The 20,971-nt window shown below is 41.1% G+C and overlaps 1 protein-coding gene across 1 annotated transcript in view; it reads right to left on the reverse strand.

The window, feature by feature from the left end:
• Nucleotides 1–1,025: 1,025 nt before the first annotated feature.
• The window catches only part of GCFC2 (GC-rich sequence DNA-binding factor 2), a 45,183-nt gene continuing 25,237 nt past the window's right edge, over nucleotides 1,026–20,971 (reverse strand). The window contains exons 12-18 of the mRNA XM_089656117.1: nucleotides 19,895–20,045; nucleotides 12,024–12,130; nucleotides 9,685–9,761; nucleotides 9,153–9,219; nucleotides 7,780–7,926; nucleotides 5,983–6,107; nucleotides 1,026–1,274 (exon numbers count right to left, since the gene is read on the reverse strand). Coding sequence (XP_089512243.1) covers nucleotides 1,175–1,274; nucleotides 5,983–6,107; nucleotides 7,780–7,926; nucleotides 9,153–9,219; nucleotides 9,685–9,761; nucleotides 12,024–12,130; nucleotides 19,895–20,045 — 774 coding nt within the window. The 3' untranslated portion in view covers nucleotides 1,026–1,174. The remainder of the gene's footprint in view (nucleotides 1,275–5,982; nucleotides 6,108–7,779; nucleotides 7,927–9,152; nucleotides 9,220–9,684; nucleotides 9,762–12,023; nucleotides 12,131–19,894; nucleotides 20,046–20,971) is intronic.

The raw sequence follows: 20,971 nt of genomic DNA on the forward strand, positions 1-20,971 counted from the left end.
CACCAAGTGTTACCGCAACGGACGACACCAACCCTAGGGACGATTCTGCCTAAGGGGGCTGCAAAACTTTGCCTTATTGGAATCATTGAAGATCCTTGGTCTACTTAAGGCAGAATTGGTCTCGTGTGCAGGAGGTATTTCTGTCTAATGACCAATCGGATGCAGAGTAAAACTATATAACCGCCAAATGCATACTTCATGTTTCTGAATTAATAAGATATTATCAGGTTTATTGAATAAAGGAACAGAGTGCAGGGACAGAGAGCAACAAATCAAATTTTAAAAGGGCTCATTCACATTTATGTATTACAGTAGCGTTTAAACCATGGCATTTCAAATGTCACTCAAACCTACCCTCATTGCGGCACACCATGATGCACAGGTGGCACCAGCAGGGAAAAAAACAGATCACAACCAGTTGTCCCTACTATAAGGTGCGCTGTGAGCCCCTTCAAAATGAATGGGCTGTCTTATAACAGCATACTTCATTCAATGCACAGTAATCCAGTGTATTAAGGAAATGCATAATGCAAATGAATCCTAAACGAAACAAACTTGATTGTTTGCTATGCTTTATTATATTTTGCACTTCAGCTCTGCTTTTGTGTCCTTTTTTATTAAGTAAGCTCGGTTAAACCAGCACTCCAGGCAAACAGAGAAATACTATACATAAATGTGTTGTAGATAAATGATTCAACCAGTATTGTGATTTACACATCTGTAGAACACATATGCCGGAACAGGTGACGCCCCTTGCTCCTATTTCAGCTTTGTCATTTTTTGTGTCTAAAACTTGCTCATTGGACAGTGATTCAATGCTATAATTCCTATACAGGGACTACAAGAAAAAGTGGATACCAAATTCAGGTCCTTACAATGCTTGCATGTGAAAGATAAATTTAAAGGTGTATTTATGCATACAGAGCTGCATTAATATGTGTCTTTTATAGCTGCCTAGAGTTAAATCCTTAAGCTTTTAATAGGGTCACCTTTAAACATATTAGAAAAATTGAAAACCACGCAGATTATTATTTGTAGAATATTTTATAAATGTGAATTTACACTTTAGTCACACATGGAAAAAATAATAAACTCTAAAATATAAAACAGTATTCTGGCAATAGGCAGAATATCAAGTAACAGGGCTGCGATGGGGCAGCCTCATTTTAGCTGGTCACGTTCTCAGTGCTATGCTATACTTCTCCATAACTTCCTCTGCAGAGTTTTGAGCTTTTATCTTCATCAATAAAGATGTCAGTATCTCCATACTTTCCCTGCAAAGACAGGTATGAAAAAAAGATACAATGAAAATTCTACATGCAACTTTTCTTCAACGTTTTCTGACAATACAGATTATTTAAAGCTGAACTCCAGCCTTACTTTCAGTCCTGCAGAGCTGTACAGGCTCCTAATACAGTAAAATGAGCCAAAAAAAACTAAAACATATCTTTGGTATATCATTGTGAATACAGTGCCTTGGAAAAGTATTGAATTGTGCCTTGAAATTTTCCACATTTTGTCATGTTACAACCAAAAGCGTAAATGTATTTTATTGGGATTTTATGTGATAGACCAACACAAAGTGGCACATAATTGTGAAGTGGAAGGAAAATGATAAATGGTTTTCAAAATTTTTACAATTAAATATGTGAAAAGTGTGGCATGCATTTCTATTCAGCCCCCCAGAGTCAATACTTTGTAGAACCACTTTTTGCTGCAATTACAGCTGCAAGCCTTTTTGGGGATGTCTATACCAGCTTTGCACATTTAGAGAATGACATTTCTGCCCATTCTTCTTTGCAAAATAGTTCAAAGCTCTGTCAGATTGGATGGAGGCTGTCTGTGAACAGCAATTTTCAAGTCTTGCCACAGATTCTCAATTGGATTTAGGTTTGGGCTTTGACTGGGCCATTCTAACACATGAATATGCTTTGGTCTAAACCATTCCATTGTAGCTCTGGCTGTATGTTTAGGGTCGTTGTCCTGCTGGAAGGTGAACCTCCACCCCAGTCTCAAGTCTTTTGCAGACTCCTAAACAGGTTTTGGTCTAAGATTGCCCTGTATTTGGCTCCATCCATCTTCCCATCACCTCTGACCAACTTCCCTGTCCCTGCTGAAGTAAAGCATCCCACAACATGATGCTGCCACCACGATTCACGGTGTGGATGGTGTGTTCAGGGTGATGTGCAGTGTTAGTTTTCTACCATACACTTCTTTGCTTTTAGGCCAAAAGTAAAATTTTAGTCTCATCTGAGCAGAGCACATTCTTCCACGTTTGCTGTGTCCTCCACATGGCTTTGCGCAAACTGCAAATGGGACTTCTTATGGCTTTCTTCTTGCCACTCTTCCGTAAAGGCCAGATTTGTGGAGTGCACGACTAATAGTTGTCCTGTGGACAGAGGACAGATTCTCCCATCTGAGCTGTGGATCTCTGCAGCTCCTCCAGAGTTATGATGGGCCTTTTGGCTGCTTTTCTGATTAATGCTCTCCTTGTCCAGCTTGTCAGTTTAGGTGGACAGCCATTGGTAGGTTTGCAGTTGTGCCATACTCTTTCCATTTTTGGATGATGGATTGAACAGTGCTCCATGAGATGTTCAAAGTTTGGGATATTTTTTTTTATAACCTATCCCTGCTTTAAACTTCTCCAGCACTTTATCCCTGACCTGTCTGGTGTGTTCCTTGGCCTTCATGATGCTGTTTGTTCACTAATGTTCTCTAACAAACCTCTGAGGGCTTCACAGAACAGCTGTATTTATACGGAGATTAAATTATACACATGTGGACTCTATTTACTAATTAGGTGACTTCTGAAGGCAATTGGTTCCACTAGATTTTAGTTAGGGGTATCAGAGTAAAGGGAGCTAAATACAAATGCACACGACACTTTCCAGATATTTATTTGTAAAAGATTTTAAAAACCATTTATCATTTTCCTTCCAATTCACAATTATGTGCCACTTTGTGTTGGTCTATCACATAAAATCCCAATAAAATATATTTACGTTCTTGGTTGTAACATGACAAAATGTGGAAAATTTCAAGGGGTATGAATACTTTTTCAAGATACTGTATATACCCCTTCCAAAAATAAAAACCAAAACAGTAAATTAGCACTGTCCTTTTAAAGCAAAAGGTTTCATGGGCAATGACTTCCATAATAAAACCTAAAAAGACAAGAGTATTATTCCTCATTTAGAGCTGATTGTCGGACAGATCATACAACTGGCTGTAGATAGTTCACATATATAGCAGTCTTTAGATGCTTGTCTGGGGTTCTGCTTTTAAGAAGAGAGTAGCAAATTATGCATTTGTATCTGCAAACAATGGCAGCACCTCCCTTCACAGGTTCATCCTAAACCTAGGGTGTAAAGCTAAACACTAGCGTACAGACAGCAAGTTATAACCAGGGATGAATAAGGACCCTCTCATACAGGGCAGACTCCACTTAGATAAGCAGGGGATCTGTCCGTTTATCCCCTGCTGATCGGAGCAGAGCAGGCGGATGACAGGTCGGTGTCTTCTCTGTTTATGCAGAGTGGATATGGAGAGAGCCTGCTTTGCAATATGGGCGGCAGGGAGTAATCCGACTCTCCTGTCCATTTACACCCGATTTCCCTCCGATCTGCCTATACAGAGGGGGACTGATCCCCTTCTGTTTTTTTTTTTTTTTGTTTTTTCTAGGGGACCAGATCGAATTGGAGGTAGGCAGGTGTAAACGTGTAAAAGTCTGTTTACACCCACCAGTCCATATAGGTGAATGGATGTACGGATCAGGTCCTCCTGAAAAACTGACAGGCGAACCTGATCAGACCCTCTCTGTTAAAGGGGCTTAAATGTCTCTAAACTCTAGGCTTCATTTCAGTTGTAACCTAGTGTTTCAAGATCCACAGCTGGAATAAAGAAATAAAGAACATGGCTCTGCTCACCATCCTTAAAGTATATGATAATCCAAAACTTTTTTTTCATTTTAGAAAGAGTAGGGGAGGGTTAATACGTGATCCGGCTCTTCCAGGGAGGGGGCGTGCGCGTGCCCCTACAGTTGTGCTGTGATTAGTCACAGCACAAGCCGATCAGTGGGTCCCGCTGAACAATTGCTGGCTGGGACCCGCTGATCAGCAAAGAGGAAGACAGAACAGAGCTCTGTAAATGTAAACAACACAGAGCTCTGTCCTAACAGTGGGGATGTGCCTTAGTAAAAAAAAATTGCATTGTTAGGCACATAGTAAACCCTTTGATTCACCATACATGTTATCCCCTTCCTAGCCAGTGTCATTAGTACAGTGTCAGTGTACTATTAGCACTAATCACTGTATTAGTGTTGCTGGTTCCCACAAAGTGTCAAAAGTGTCAGTTAGTGTCAGATTGCCCAGCATACTATCATAGTCCTGCTAGAAGTCACTGATCACCGCCAATACTATTAAAAATATAAATAAAAATTCCAGTATATACCATAGTTTGTAGATGCTATACTTTTCGCACAAACCAATCAATCTACACCTGTTGGTATATTTTTTTCACCAAAAACATGTAGCAGAATACATTTTGACCTAAATTTATGAAGAAATTTTAGTTTTTTTAATCAAGTATGCTTTATAGCAGAAATTACATTTTTTTAAATTGTTTTTGTTTATAGAATAAAAAAAATTTAAAAACCCAGTGATTGAATACCACCAAAATAAAGCTTTATTTGTGTGAGACGAATTATATAAATTTCATTTGGGTACAGTGTTGCATGACCGCGCATTGTCTGTGCCAAACAGCAAAAAATGGCCTGGTCATGGAAGGGGGGAAAATCTTCCAGAGGGCAAGTGGTTAAAGAGCTTTCATATATTATTCCTTGTCTTTTAATTCAATGGGAGGAAGAATGTCCCCTACATTGGTAGTCAGTGGGAGGAAGAATGCCTCTTATTCTGGTGGTCAATGGAAAGATGTTAATGTCCAATGGAAGAAAGAGTTCCCCTTGTATTGTCGGTCAGTGGGAGGAAGAATGCCTCTTACATTGGTGGTTAATGGAAGAATGCCTCCAATGTTGGTGGTCAGTGGGAGGAAGAATGCTTCTAATGTTGGTGGTCAGTGGAAGGAAGAATGCCTCTAATGCTGGTGGTCAGTGGGAGAAAGAATGCCTTTAATGCTGGTGGTCAATGGGAGGAAGAATGCCTCTTACATTGGTGGTTAATGGAAGAATGCCTCTAATGTTGGTGGTCAGTGGGAGGAAGAATGCCTCTAATGTTGGTGGTCAGTGGGAGGAAGAATGCTTCTAATGTTGGTGGTCAGTGGGAGGAACAATGCCTCTAATGCTGGTGGTCAGTGGGAGGAAGAATGCCTCTAATGCTGGTGGTCAGTGGGAGGAACAATGCCTCTAATGCTGGTGGTCAGTGGGAGGAACAATGCCTCTAATGCTGGTGGTCAGTGGGAGGAAGAATGCCTCTAATGTTGGTGGTCATTGGGAGGAAGAATGCCTTTAATGCTGGTGGTCAGTGGGAGGAAGAATGCCTCTAATGCTGGTGGTCAGTGGAAGGAAGAATGCCTCTAATGCCGGTGGTCAGTGGGAGGAAGAATGCCTCTAATGCCGGTGGTCAGTGGGAGGAAGAATGCCTCTAAAGCGGGTGGTCAGTGGGAGGAAGAATGCCTCTAATGCCGGTGGTCAGTGGGAGGAAGAATGCCTCTAATGTTGGTGGTCAGTGGGAGGAAGAATGCCTCTAATGCCGGTGGTCAGTGGGAGGAAGAATGCCTCTAATGTTGGTGGTCAGTGGGAGGAAGAATATCCCTAAATTTAGTGGTAAGTGGAGGGAAGAATGCCCCACGGCTAGCCACAATGAAACATTCTGAAACAGGTAAAACAGTAAATATGCATGTTTTTTTAAAAAAAAAAAAAAAGCATTGAGCTGTTTGTCTGGACTACCACTTCTATTTGTATAAACCTTGCTTTAGCTTGAGCAAAGAAATCCCACAAAACAGAAGGACCTCTGCTCTGTCACTTACCTGTCATTCTGTTTGTGCACAGCATGGATGCACTGTTCCAAGTGTTTACTAAAATTAGAAAGCCGTGTCAAAGATGATCCACTTTCAATGCCCTTAAACCAGCTTTGTGGAAGACACTCCACGATCTGTAAGGTTAAAAAAATACTATATTGGAATTGAATAATTGATCCTCTGTAAAAAGATGCACATTTTCCTGGCTGAGGTTCAACTCGTTCTGATTACTGCATGCTGAAAACAGCTCCTCATCCAACAACAAAGAAATAGTAAAAACTGGATATATATTGTCTCCACCCATCCTGTAGTTTTCGTCTGGCAGCCTGAAGTGGGTGGAGCTTGTTGGGTCCTTCCCACAGCTCTGTTCTCTGCACAGGCAATGTACAGCAAAGTGATGATGTCACTGCCACTTTTACAAGATAATATCTAGGCTTGTAAAACCATTTAGTGCACAAAATGTGATTTTATATCCTTTGTGGCGGTTGAGGAATATATTAAAATGGATGTTTTTGTTCAGAGTTTGATTTAAAGGCATAGTCCACTTTTGGGACTATATTTAGGGTGTAACATGAAACATGGTCGTATTTTTCCAACTCCTAACCCACCAACTGCCACCCCTCCCCACCAGGCTCATAACAGAAGGTCTGTACCTCCATACAGACCTGGGGCTAGGGGTAAACCATGCAGACGCCTGAGCACTGAACCTGTAAAACACTGACTGCATTTGCATTGCTCTGCTGGCTTAAAGTAAGGGTTTAATAAATCTACATTTTTTGTGGGTGTATTTATTATGATTTTTCAAAAAGTGGAGCATGCATCTAAAGGTTCTCTTTAAAAGTTTACAAATGACATTTTAAAGATTGTACAATGGTCCCTGGAATCTAAAGAACACACCTCCTGTAGACTGCAGTACCCCCAGTTTATTTGTAGAGTGCCCCAGGAAACCCTAGCCACAAGCAAAATATGACCATCAAATCTTTAATTAGAATTTGTCCAACAGAACTGTAGCGCTCAGTATATAAACTGAAAAAAATTTGCAGCATGTTTAAAGGGATGAAACATAGGGAAATGTGCATGTATTCCAGAGATGTACTAAATCTGATGTTTTTATTTTGCCTTGACAAAATCTTTAGGATTTCTGTTGTTTGTAGCACATATTCATAACCTTTAGGCCTCGTTCATGTGGGCATACTTCAGTGTATACCCGTGTGAGGACTGTGTTTTGTCTGCACACAATGCACTGGTGTTCCATGCATCTGCATGCGGGCACAGTCCTTTTCAGGTCAGGTGGCACACAGCTGCTGCTCCCAATTTGACATCTGCCCGGGTGCGGGTGTGTGTCCTTGAAAGCAGACACTGAGTTCAGGGAGAGGCACCCACAAAGATGACAAATTGGAAGCAACTGTTTCTGTACAACTACTGCATCCCAACCAGGGACAGACTGACAGCTCATGGGGCCCCCGGCAATAGGGGATCATGGGGCCCCTGTGTCCTTGCCCAAACTCAAAAAAGCCTATGAAAAAGGTACCAGGGACATCTCATGGGGCCCCCTACTGACCCCAGGTCCTCGGGCAATGCCCGAGTTTCCAAATGGTCAGTCCGCCCCTGATCCCAACTGATGTGACATGGACTGTCTGCGATTGGATGCATGGAACAGCTTTGCATCCCGTGCCCTTCCACAGGTATACGCTTAAGTACAGCCTTACTCCATTTTCAATATTTTCTCTGTGAAATGTTACCTGTGGTCCTCTACAATTAGAAACAATAAACAGGAAAAGGATGACAGAAAGAGTGAGACATTACCTTGCTGCACTTGGTGACTGCATCACTGTTTGGCTCAGCATTAAGCAGCACTAGCAGGAGGTATCGGTTCAGCAGCTTGTCGAGAGAAAGTTCCTGCAGAGTTCCTTCCTCAAGAAATCCATCCCAACATGTCACGTTGCCCAGTAACTGAAGAGACAAGAAAGAAGAGACATTGTGTGGCATTAGAGATTTATGGGAATAGCAGCAAAGATGGGTAACAGTCAGGGTATTCCCTGGGGACTCCAGTGTCAAGACCTCTCAATCACTTATTGTACCACTAAAGCCAGCCGCCATGCATTCTTATTGGCCCTTCATTATTTTCAGCAGCCTCACTGGCCAATAGCAATGTGCAGTAGGAAGGAAGAGGTTGGCATTCTCAGGAAGTGCCAAAGCTCTGCCTGTCTGAATGTTCTGGAATTTGGATATGTCAGGAAGGTTTAGAAGCTGCTGCCCCTCTAGGTGCTTGCACTTCATACCTGCATGCCTCCCATTGATATAGTCTCAGAGAAACTAAAATGATTGTGGGTCAATATTTCCTTATTAATTTTTAAAGATTATACTTTATTTTAATGTTATTTTGTATGCATGTCACTATTTTATATACAATTGTTGTTTTAGAAATAAAAAAAATAAATTCGGTAACAAAGGACTCCTACAACATTATGGATTAGCTAAAGATGTAAAAAAGCACAAGCTGTTTGCTTTGCAGCTTATTTTGTCTAATTAAAACTAGGTATCAGGTTCACAGGAAATCCCTAGGATTTATGAAGAGAGCATATCTTTAAATGAAAACTTCACAGGTTTGCTTCCAGAAATAAGAGACAACCCATAATGCAGTGCACAGCCTTTGCCCTGCAAGTCACAAAATCCAATACATTAAAGGGGTAGATAACCTAACCCCCTTTCTATTAGGGCAGGAACTCAACATGCCATATTGTCAATGTGTTGCAGCTGTTAGGAACAATTCTGTGCAGGGAGAGATTGTTTTTTAATGTATTTCTCATTTTAAAACAAAATTGGCATTGGTACATTTCCCCAATAGCAGTGAATGGCTTCCCATGCTTTTTGTTTGACTGTTTTTTGATAGTTTGCTTATTATCCCTACAAATGGCCTGAATAGGACAACAAGATTTGTCCCCAGTAGACTCCCCTTGGATTCAGCACAAAGTTTGCAAAACTGTTTGTGAACTGAATCGAGGCAGATTTACTCATCCCGAATAGCATTCTACTTCCAGAAACTATTTTAGAATGTTCTAAATTTTGGCAATGGCATAACAACCATCGAGCAAGCCTGCCTCCAGGTTACCCTAACATACAAGAAGAAGTGATGATTGATTTCTAGAGGCAAGATAAGATGATGGGAGGGAACTTACTTTCACAGCTGACCAGAACTGTCTCTCTCGAAACTTAGAATGTGGAGAGTTTCTGTCTTCTAATACTCTGTAAAACACACATACGCACAAAAAAAAAAAAAAAAAAAGGAAAAAAAAGAGCTCAATGTCGAATCTTTGACGAATCCTCCACCCTTCCTAAAGCAGACTTCCCCGGAGTCCCTTTTCAGATCTGGAACCCATCTGTCACACAGGCTACAAGTTTAAAAGAAACCATAATGCTGCAAATAAAAAGCCACTAATTCTATACCAGTAGTATCCCATATTCTGATTTTGGCGCTTTTACCCATCCCTAACATCAAAGCATCCCGAGAGTACCTTCATTTGCCAAATTGTTGGGATTTTTTTTCCTTAAAAAAACAAACATTTTTTCTAATTTTCACAGTTACAGGTGACAATTTTTTTCTTCCAAACACCACTAGGTGTGTTTTCATACATATTTTTGGGGACCTCCGTGGTAAGGGTATCACACTTTACCTTTCTTCCAATTTTAATACTTTAAAAGACAACATACCTTTTAGGATAAAGAGGAATATAAACATCATCTTCAATGGCCTTTTTTAGCCTTGAAACCAGACAAGTGATGAGATCCTAGTGCAAGAATACATTACCAGTATAAGAATAGTGTAGAAAATAATACAATTAAAATATGAAAGTCCTAGCATTTCACTCACTAAGAAAACAGTGCAGTGAGTTTCAGGAATACAAAGGAATAAACCATTTAAATAACCGGTGAGACAGCAAACCCCCACTCACCTGCCCATTGGTCAGGATCATATTTGCTTTCACATGCAATATTATATTTGAACATTTATCCGACATAAAATGATTACGAAGAAATATTTTACAGCTTTCATGCTGCTGATGCATATACTACAGATAGATATTAAAAAAAGCAAATACAAATTTACCATCGTTGTCCTTTAAAATAAACGGCCTTACATAAGAATATAATATACTATATATAGCTCAGTCAGCTGATACGTGAATGTCTAAAAATATTAACCAAGTTAAATTCTAGGTGCAAAAAGCCTAACTCTAACCACTGTATGGTCATGAAATTGGGAATGCAGAATGGATAAGACAACCAAGGATTCCTGCTCTGTTGGTTAGGTGATGTATGTGGTCAGAAATGTGTCTGCTTCCCAGTTTTGGGCTGCACAGATTCCTAAGGCCTCATGCACATGGGGCTCCTGCTTTAAACACAGTTAACCTTTTTTGGGAAGTGTGAAATACGTGCAAGATAGCTTTCTCCTGCGCTTAGATGTACCCACATTTACATGTTTAGGAATCAACTTGCATAAAACCAGGCTCAGTAGTCCCAGAATGCAGAAATTTCTTGTTAAGGTAAATGCAGCTAGACTGAATGCAGCTAAATGCAGCTTAATCTCTAGATGTGCATTCAGTATTACATGCTTCCCGATACGCTTAGAAATTAGCTCTAAACGTATCTGGACACCAGTTTTTTGACAGCCGCATACATAGTGCCGAAAGTGTCCACAGACATAAGCATGAAATTAGTTGATTTGTCTGAAAATTACCTGAAAATTAACATACAGATGCTTCTAGCATCAGCTTACCTAAATAGTAACAAGAAGTGGCCAAGGTTTTCTAACCTGTTATATGCCCTGATAAATGTCCATACCTTAAAGAAGAATTCCAGGTATGGTATATTTATTACATGGTTATATTAGTCCAACTTGGACCAATGTAACTATGCATATATCATACCTGACCAATGCCCTTGGAAATTGGAAATCACTATATTAGACGCCACTTCTTCAATAATTTCCACTTGCTTCTGGGTCCAGCGCTGAGCGGCCGGCCCTATGCATTGTGAATACAGGTGGTCAACCAATCAGCACAGGCGCTATTCAGAGATAACTATGCATTTTCTGAATGAATGCAAAGTGTTCCCCGATTGGACGAGGTGGAGTGTGTGTGACATTACCTCCTCACTTCACCTCCCGAGTTCACAACGCATCAGGGGGGCTGCTCTGCCCAGGACCCAGAAGCAAGTGGAGATCAGTGAAGTAATGGTGTCTATCTCAGTGACTTCCAACTGCCAGGAGCATCAGCCAGGTATAGTATAAACATATTTACATACATTGGCTCAAGCTGGATCACTAAAGGTATGTAAAAATATACCATGCCTGAAATTCTTCTTTAACTGTCTTCAGACTGGCTTTAAAGGCCATAAGGACAATATGTAATCATCCAGAGAAAAACTGAATTTGCACCCAAAAGCATTACTGAGTTTGAGAAGAACTGAACACTGGTAGAATATTTTAGTGGATATGTTTGCACTTGATGTATAGCCATTTTTAAAAGACAGTAATATAACACGTGAATCTTTCGTATGTTTGCTATAAACAGCAAAAAAACAAATATCTAGTGTGTAGTAGTTTACAAGTATTTACCAACATTTACAAGTTGCAATGGTTAATCTGCAACACCTGCAGCGAGACTTTCCTGCTGCCACGAGTTTGCTTTCAAATTTATATTCTTTGAATAGTTTGAATAACTGGGTGACTATCAAGTTATAGAGTCACTCTCTTGATTAATATAGGGACCTTCAGGTCCAAGGACTCTTGCTTGATTGTAGTGGAGAAATATTCAGGGAGTGTTATGTGCATGGATTTCTTTTGAAATGTTTTTGTATATGATGGATTTCTTCGGGCTATAATTAAATTTTGTCTAAATGAAATTAATGAAGTAAATATAATTTTCTGGGTTGTTGTGATACATTACACTTTTTATGCCATATCCCCTATACCAACAATACAAACATCTTTGTTATGTAGACAGTAAATAAAAGAAACAAAATTTTAGCAGCCACATTCCATATCTCACCTTCACAGTCTTGCTGGACTCATTCTCTAGTACATGTGTCTTGCAGAAACACACCAGTCTTTCGGTTTGCTGTGAGGACAAAGGATCCCACACATGCTCAATAAAACCTGGAATGAATAATGTGTCACCTTAAATATCAAATGTCATCTAGTAAACATCAGAAGAATAATAATCAATTACATTTGTGTTATAAATAATTTAAAGTGTAAATTTTTGCAAAACAGGTGAACACACAAATGAAATCCATACAGTACATGTGATGCTTATTACCTGCCAATGGCGTTTTGTTTAGCTAGTTTTCTAATCCATACATAACTATCAAAGAGCAAAGATCTGTTTTCACTTTTCTCTACTCCAGCTAAAGCAATACAACTAGGTCAAGGACAGACCCAGCCTCCAATTGGAAACTGAAAAAGCAACAACACACTGCAGCAGGCAGCCCTCTGCTCACACCTGCAATCCATAAGCTTTGTGCACACTGCAATGTTGGAAAGCCTAACTGGTTTTTTTAAAGAAGTTTTTAATTGACAACTTAGAGCGGAACTACACGGCATCTGAGCACCACAAACCAAAAACACAGTTTAAGTTATTTTTAATATTCAAAGAAAACTCCCCCAATCCATTCATGTCTCCGTGCTTTATTTTGCTGAGAAATCATTTTGAAAAACACCCCCTTGGATTTCTGGCCGCAGCCATCTCGAGAAAGGGAAGATGATTCATGTAGCATTTACTTCCTGGAATCCCATCTGCCCTTAGCAAACCCATAGGCTAAGCCAAGAACTGTCCCTCCCCTCCTGTAGACTGCTGACTTCATTTGCCTAGGCATGAAAACCAGGCAGTAACTGAAGAAACGTAAAAGAATTGAATTTTTTTTTAGCTACTCACTGTAAAATCCCTTTCTCTGAGTTCATTGACCAACACAGCTTCTTTATCCATGACAAAACAGGGTTGTATCGTTTCAGCTACAGGAGTAGGACACTAGGCAGAAAAAAAACTTGGCACTTCCTATGGGCATAAAACCCCCTCCCTGCTACAAGCCTCCAGTCAGTTACAAGCAGTGTCAAGGAGAAAACTCCATAGAGGGGCGGGTGCTGTGTCCGCCAATGAACTCAGAGAAAAGCATTTTACGGTAACAAAAAAATTCTGTTTTTTTCTTACATTAAATTGCAGGCCACAGCTTCTTCTTTATCCATGACAAAACAGGGATGTCCCCAAGCAGTGCCACAATGAGGGGTGGGCAAACCAACCAATGGAGAAAAAGCCCACGGCAACATGTCAACAGCAGAAACCACTCCAAGGGGTGCCCAAGAATCCTAAACAGCCGCCCGTGAAAATTTGCTACCAAACTAGCATTGAAAGATGCTAACACATTAACTAGACATTAGGAAAAACACAGACGACCAGGTTGCCACTGCAAGCTGGAGAAATAGATGCCTGATGTCAGCATGCCAAGAAAGCACCAACCACTCTGGTGGAATGCCTGCCCGAGAGCGCGGAGCTGGCGATCCACGTGCGCTCGTTGGTCACACTGGGGTGACCACTGGATCTAGATTATCCAGCCCATTGCCCAGCCCGACTGTTGATAGAAGATCTCAGCAGGAAAAAAGCAAAAATACCAGGGAAAAACAACAAGAAAAAATAAAAAGCCATGGGGCTACAAGCCACAACATAAAAACACGTCCATACTTCTGAAGACACTAGGCAGAATGACTGGAGGCCTATAGCAGAGAGGGGGTTTTAAGTTCAGAGAGGACTGCCCATAGGAGGTGCCGAGTTTTTTTCCTGCCTATTGTCCTACTCCTGTAGGTGGGGCTATAAAACCCTGTTTTTTCATAGATAGAGAAGAAAAAGCTGTGTCCGTCTATGAACATAGATGGAAACATACATATTCTCCTATATGGCTACAGCATTGTTCCGATGCTGCAGCTGTCCCCCACTGGCTTTAAGATGGAGAGCTGATAGATCAGTTATTGTCTTCACTGAGCAGAGTGGTGATTGTCTCTATGTTCTGACCCAGTGCTTACCGGAGCACTGGGCTGTGGAGGGAGTGGGAGTGGCTTGCTCAGGCTCTCAGTGGCACGCTGAGAGACTGGAAGCTGCTGGTTGGGATTCTTTCAGAGCCGAGGACCAAATATGTGACGTCAGTGGACTTTAGCCCACTGTCAGTTAAATCTGGGTTACAGGAGTGCAGAAATATATGCACTCCTGTGACCTAGAAGAGAATGAAGACTAAAAACTTTGGAAATACTTCGCTTTTAAAATGCCTTCACTTGCATTCTCAACAGGTTTGTAATAGAAATGGAGAGATGTCTGAGGTCAAATCCTCAGTATTTGTGTAAACGTGACTGCAAAACAAACACACACACACACACACACACACACACACACACACACACACACACACACACACACACACACACACACACACACACACACACACACACACACACACACACACACACACACACACACACACACACTCCCTGTATCACTGCCGGAATACAACATGTACAGTGGGGAAAATAATTATTTGATCCCCTTAAAAAGAAATGAAGGGTCTAGAAATCTTATCATAGGTGTATTTTAAAAGATAGAGACAGAATATCAATCAAAAATCCAGAAAGAACACGATACAAATGTTATAAATGGAGTTGCAGTTCAGTGAGTAAAATAAGTCAATAAGTATTTGATCCCCAAGCAAAACATGACTTAGTACTTGGTGGAGAAACCCTTGTTGGCAAGAACAGAGGTAAGACGTTTCTTGTAGTTAGTTACCAGGTTTGCACACATCTCAGGAGGGATTTTGGTCCACTCTTCTTTACAGATCTTCTCTAAATCCTTAAGGTTTCTTGGCTGTCGCTTGGCAAATTGAAGTAAACCTTAATGTGCCTCTTCCTGAGCTACTCTTTTGTTGCCTTGGTGGTATGTTTTGGGTCATTGTCATGCTGAAAGACCCATAAACGACCAATCTTCAGTGTTCTGGCTGAGGGAAGAAGGATCTCATCCAAGATTTTACAATACGTGGACCATCCATTGGCCCCTCAATGTGGCAAAGTTGGCCTGTACCTTTAGCAGAGAAACAGTCCCAAAGCATAATGTTTCCACCTCTGTGCTTGACTGTAGGGATGGTGTTCTTAGGCTCACAGTCAGCATTTTTCTTCCTCAAAATATGGCGAGTTGAGTTAATGCCAAAGAGCTCAATTTTGGTCTCATCGTATCCACTGCGCTTTCAATCCCTCTCTGAATCATTTAAAAGTTAATTGGCAAATTTCAGACGGGCCTGTACATGCGCCTTCTTGAGGAGGGGGACCTTACAAGCTCTGCAGGATTTCAATCCATGGCGGCGTATTGTGTTACCAATAGTTTGTTTGGTGACTGTGGTCCCAACTGCCTTGATATCATTCACAAGCTCCTCCAATGTAGTTTTGGGCTGATCCCTCACTTTTCTCATGATCATCCTTACCCCATGAGGCGAAATCTTGCATGGAGCTCCAGACAGAGGGCGATTGACGGTTATTTTGTATTTCTTCCATCTGCATATAATCGCTCCAACAGTTGCCTCCTATTCACCAAGCTTTTTGCTGATGGTCTTGTAGCCCAGTCCAGCCTTTTGTAGGTCTACAATCTTGTCTCTAACTCTCCTGGTGGTGAGATTTGAATGGAAGAAATATTCTGTGGACGGTGTATTTTATACACAAAACGAGTTGTCGTTAGGAGCATCTTATTAAATTGACAGGCCTAATCTGTGTACCACATCAGCACATAGCCAGTCTGTGGGAGCCAGAATTATTGTTGGTTGGTAGGGGATCAAATACTTATTTTACTCACTGAACTGCAGCTCAATTTATAATATTTGTATTATGTGTTTTTTTTTCTGGATTTTTGGTTGATATTCTGTCTCTTATGACTTAAAATACACCTATGATAAAAAATTATAGTCCCTTCATTTCTTTCTAAGTAGGCAAAGTTACAAAATCTGCATGGGATCAAATAATTATTTTCACCACTGTATACTGTGTGTAGCTGAGGCTACATACAGTTAATACAAAGCACACAGCAAGCACACTTGTTAATGCAGCAAATAGTTTGAATCAACTTGGCCCAAACAAACTGTTTAAAGGGACATTAAACGTGGAGATCAGCTTTAAGTAACACTTACAGATCTCTTCCCAGTAATAGGAGAAGCAGCTCACCAATGAGTTGATCTCCAACACTCAGCTTTCTCCTCCTATCAGCACATTCCCTGTTGGCACATGTGCACTGCAGCACAACCGACTGGCTCCTTGTACTGCTTCCTCTTCCCCTATTCTGAGCCCTGCTGTACAGGGGACAACATGCTGATACAAAATCAAATTCTGGTACCTACACCTCTTGCATTTAAAAGAAATACATGCATTGATGTATTAATGATTACAGAGCTGCAGCAATTTTTGTATTTTATGCCTGCTTGGAGTTCAGCTTTTTCATTTATTGTTTTCATAAGTTACATTTATATTAACATTTATATCTTTTTAAATTACACACATAACCTATTTGTTTACCCTCCTCCATTTTCTAAGTCCAAGTGCAAACAACGTAGTCCAAAAGAGTATCAAAAAGGCGCAACTTACACTTGGTACATTGTAAACCAGATATGTTGTCCATCGTCATCAGATGGCAAAATAAGGTTTGAGCAATAGTTACAAACTGAAGCAGAAAATCTAGCATCGCGCAGCTGGTTTGGTTATCATCTGGTACATAAGCAAATGTAAATCGGTACAAAATAAATTGTTCCTGCACAATCAGTATAAATCATATATATATATATATATATATATATATATATATATATATATATATATATACAGTCATGGCCGAAATTGTTGGCACCCTTGATATTTTTCCTGAAAATCAAGTATTTCACACAAAAAAGGTATTGCATTAACACATGTTTTGCTATACACATGTTTATTCCCTTTGTATGTATTGGAACAAATATAAAACAGAGGCAGAAAAGCAAATATGACATAATGTCACACAAAACCCCAAAAATGGGCTGGACAAAAGTATTGGCACCCTTAACTTAATATTTGGTTGCACACCCTTTGGAAAACATAACTGAAATCAGTCGCTTCCTATAACCATCAATAAGCTTCTGACACCTCTCACCCGGAATTTTGGACCACTCTTCCTTTGCAAACAGCTCCAGGTCTCTCTTATTGGAAGGACACCTTTTCCCAACAGCAATTTTAAGATCTCTCCACAGGTGTTCAATGGGATTTAGATCTGGGCTCATTGCTGGCCACTTCAGAACTCTCCAGCGCTTCTTTGCCATCCATTTCTGAGTGCTTTTTGACGTATGTTTGGGGTCATTGTCCTGCTGGAAGACCCAGGATCTTGGACGCAAACCCAGCTTTCTGACACTGGGCCCTACAGTGCGACCCAAAATCCTTTGGTAATCCTCAGATTTCATGATGCCTTGCACACAGTCAAGGCACCCAGTGCCAGAGGCAGCAAAACAACCCCAAAACATCATTGAACCTCCACCATATTTTACCGTAGGTACTGTGTTTTGTTCTTTGTAGGCCTCATTCCGTTTTCGGTAAACAGTAGAATGATGTGCTTTACCGAAAAGCTCTATCTTGGTCTCATCTGTCCACAAGACGTTTTCCCAGAAGGCTTTTGGCTTACTCAAGTACATTTTGGCAAACTGTAGTCTTGCTTTTTTATGTCTCTGTGTCAGCAGTGGGGTCCTCCTGGGTCTCCTGCCATAGCGTTTCATTTCATTTAAATGTCGACGGATAGTTCGCGCTGACACTGATGCTCCCTGAGCCTGCAGGACAGCTTGAATGTCTTTGGAACATGTTTGGGGCTGCTTATCCACCATCCGGACTATTCTGCGTTGCAATCTTTCATCAATTTTCCTCATCCGTCCACGACCAGGGAGATTAGCTACAGTGCCATGGGTTGCAAACTTCTTGATAATGTTGCGCACTGTGGACAAAGGCAAATCTAGTTCTCTGGAGATGGACTTGTAACCTTGAGATTGTTGATATTTTGCCACAATTTTGGTTCTCAGGTCCTCAGACAGTTCTCGTCTCCTCTTTCTGTTGTCCATGCTTAGTGTGGCACAGACAGACACACAATGCAAAGGTTAAGTGAACGTCTCTCCTTTTTATCTGCTTTCAGGTGTGATTTCTATATTGCCCACACCTGTTACTTGCCCCAGGTGAGTTTACAGGAGCATCACATGCTTGTAACATTCTTATTTATCCGCAGTTGTGAAAGGGTGCCAATACTTTTGTCCAGCCCATTTTTGGAGGTTTGTGTGACATTATGTCGAATTTGCTTTCTTTCCTCCCTTTTTTTGTTTTGTCCCAATACACACAAAGGGAATAAACATGTGTATAGCAAAACATGTGTTAATGCAATACGTTTCGTGAGAAATACATGATTTCCTGGAGAAATATCAAGGGTGCCAACAATTTCGGCCATGACTGTATATATACACACACACACACATACATACATACATACATACATATACACACACACACACACACACACACACACTATATTGCCAAAAGTATTGGTCGGCCTGCCTTTACACGCACATAGTCCGTAGGGTTCAATATTGAGTTGGCCTGCCCTTTGCAGCTATAACAGCTTCAACTCTTCTGGGAAGGCTTTCCACAAGGTTTAGGAGTGTGCCTATGGGAAGGTTTGACCATTCTTCCAGAAGAACATTTGTGAGGTCAGGCACTGATGCCAGACGAGAAGGCCTGGCTCGCAGTCTCCTCTCTAATTCTTCCCAAAGGTGTTATATCAGGTTGAGGTCAGGACTCTGTGCAGGCCAGTCAAGTTCCGCCACCCCAAACTCGCTCATCCATGTCTTTATAGACCTTGCTTTATGCATTTAGTGCGCAGTCATGTTGGAACAGGAAGGGGCCATCCCCAAACTGTTCTCACAAAGTTGGGAGCATGAAATTGTCAAAAATGTCTTGGTATGCTGACGCCTTAAGAGTTCCCTTCACTAGAACAAAGGGGCCAAGCCCAACCCCTGAAAGACAACCCCACACCATAATCCCTCCTCCACCAAACTTTACACTTGGCACAATGCAGTCAGGCAAGTACCATTCTCCTAGCAACTGCCAAACCTAGACATGTCCATTGGATTACCAGACAGAGAAGCGTGATTCGTCACTCCAGAGAACACAGAGACGTCTCCACTGCTCTAGAGTCCAGTGGTGGCGTTCTTTACACCACTGCATCTGACGCTTTGCATTGCCCTTGGTGATGTAAGGTTTTGATGCAGCTACTCGGCCATGGAAACCCGTTCCATGAATCTCTCTACACACTGTTGTGCTAATCTGAAGGCCACACAACGTTTGGAGGTCTTTAGCTATTGACTCTGCAGACAGTTGGCGACTTCTGCACACTGTGCACTTCAGCATGCACTGACCTTGCTCCGTCATTTTATGTGACCTACCACTTCATGGCTGAGTTGCTGCTGTTCCCAGTTGCTTCCACTTTGTTATAATACCACTAATAGTTAACTGTGGAATATTCAGTAGCAAGGAAATTTCATGGATGGACTTATTGCACAGGTGGCAACCTATCACAGTACCACGGTTGAATTCTCTGAGCTCTGTGAGGGACCCATTCTTTCACAAATGTTCAATTTTTGTAGAAGCAATCTGCATGCCTAGGTGCTTGAATTTATACATCTGTGGCCATGGAGGTGATTGGAACACCTGAAACCAATGATTTGGAGGGCTGGCCCAATACGTTTGGCAATATAGTGTGTATATATATATATATATATATCATTGCATATTTGAAAGCAGACACCCCCTGTGTATGAAGCATGACCTTTATGAAATTTGTTTTACCAGAAACTCTAGGAACTACAGTTTTCTCAATGACTGCCGATAGCACTTTGTGATCTGCATTTTCCTCTATGTTGTTCTCATTTTCTTCCTTGGTGAAGCAAAACTCTTCAAGATCACAGTACCACGGCATCTGGTCCAGATCTGTGACATCCTAAAAGAACAAGCACAGAATAACACTGAAAAGATATTACCAGAGGTACACAATACCGAACCCAGGAAATTTAACCTCCCTGGCGGTATGATTATTTCAGATTTTTGGTGCTGAAAACGGTATCATTATTTTGCATGGAAATTTGGCGTTTTATATTGTAGGGCTGTAATTCTTAGGAATAACTCACTTAAATCTGTCCGAACAATAGTCTAGTAAACATCCCAGGTAGGATAAAACTTGAAACACGAAATCATATATTATAATTTAATAAATAATCATAAAAAATAACATTAAATTTAATTCAATAATATAATCAAACCAAAAACACTGAAATTTGAAATATAGCGCCAAGTTCGCACATCATTGAGCAAAGTCACAAAATCGTTTTCAGTGTCTGATGACGAATTTCCCCACGAATCATTATCACTCAATTCTGCAAGTGGTTCTGATTTACTATCGCTGTTCTCTAGCTGGTCTAAAACCAATTTTGACCTAAAGGGACGCTTTTTGGATGCCATGGACATTTCTCAGTTTCCAGGCAAAAAGAACAGTAAAAATGCAGGTAGGGCACATGATAAAGCACTAGGGACAAAATATATGTGAAATGGTTTGATACAGTAATGTTTTACTATGTTATTTTAGTGATTTTAATGAAGGTCACTTTTTGTCATTTTCAAATTTCCCGCCGTTCCATCCCCCTTACGTCCGGACGCCCGCAGGGGACGGAACCCAGATGACAGATGCCGGGATCCGCCGGATTAAGTTGCCGGGGACACTGCAGGAGGGACATCGCGGGAGCACAGGACAAGGTAAGTGATCGCGGGATTGCGGAGCGGCGCCGCATGGTAAGCCCGAGTGTAGCTCGGGGTTACCGCTTGTGGTACTGAAACTTTACCCCGAGCTACACTCGGGAATACCGCCAGGGA

The sequence above is a fragment of the Staurois parvus genome, unplaced genomic scaffold (genome assembly GCF_062004578.1).
Source record: "Staurois parvus isolate SC_StPar_1 unplaced genomic scaffold, SC_StPar_1.0 ptg000886l, whole genome shotgun sequence".
Lineage (NCBI taxonomy): Eukaryota > Metazoa > Chordata > Amphibia > Anura > Ranidae > Staurois > Staurois parvus.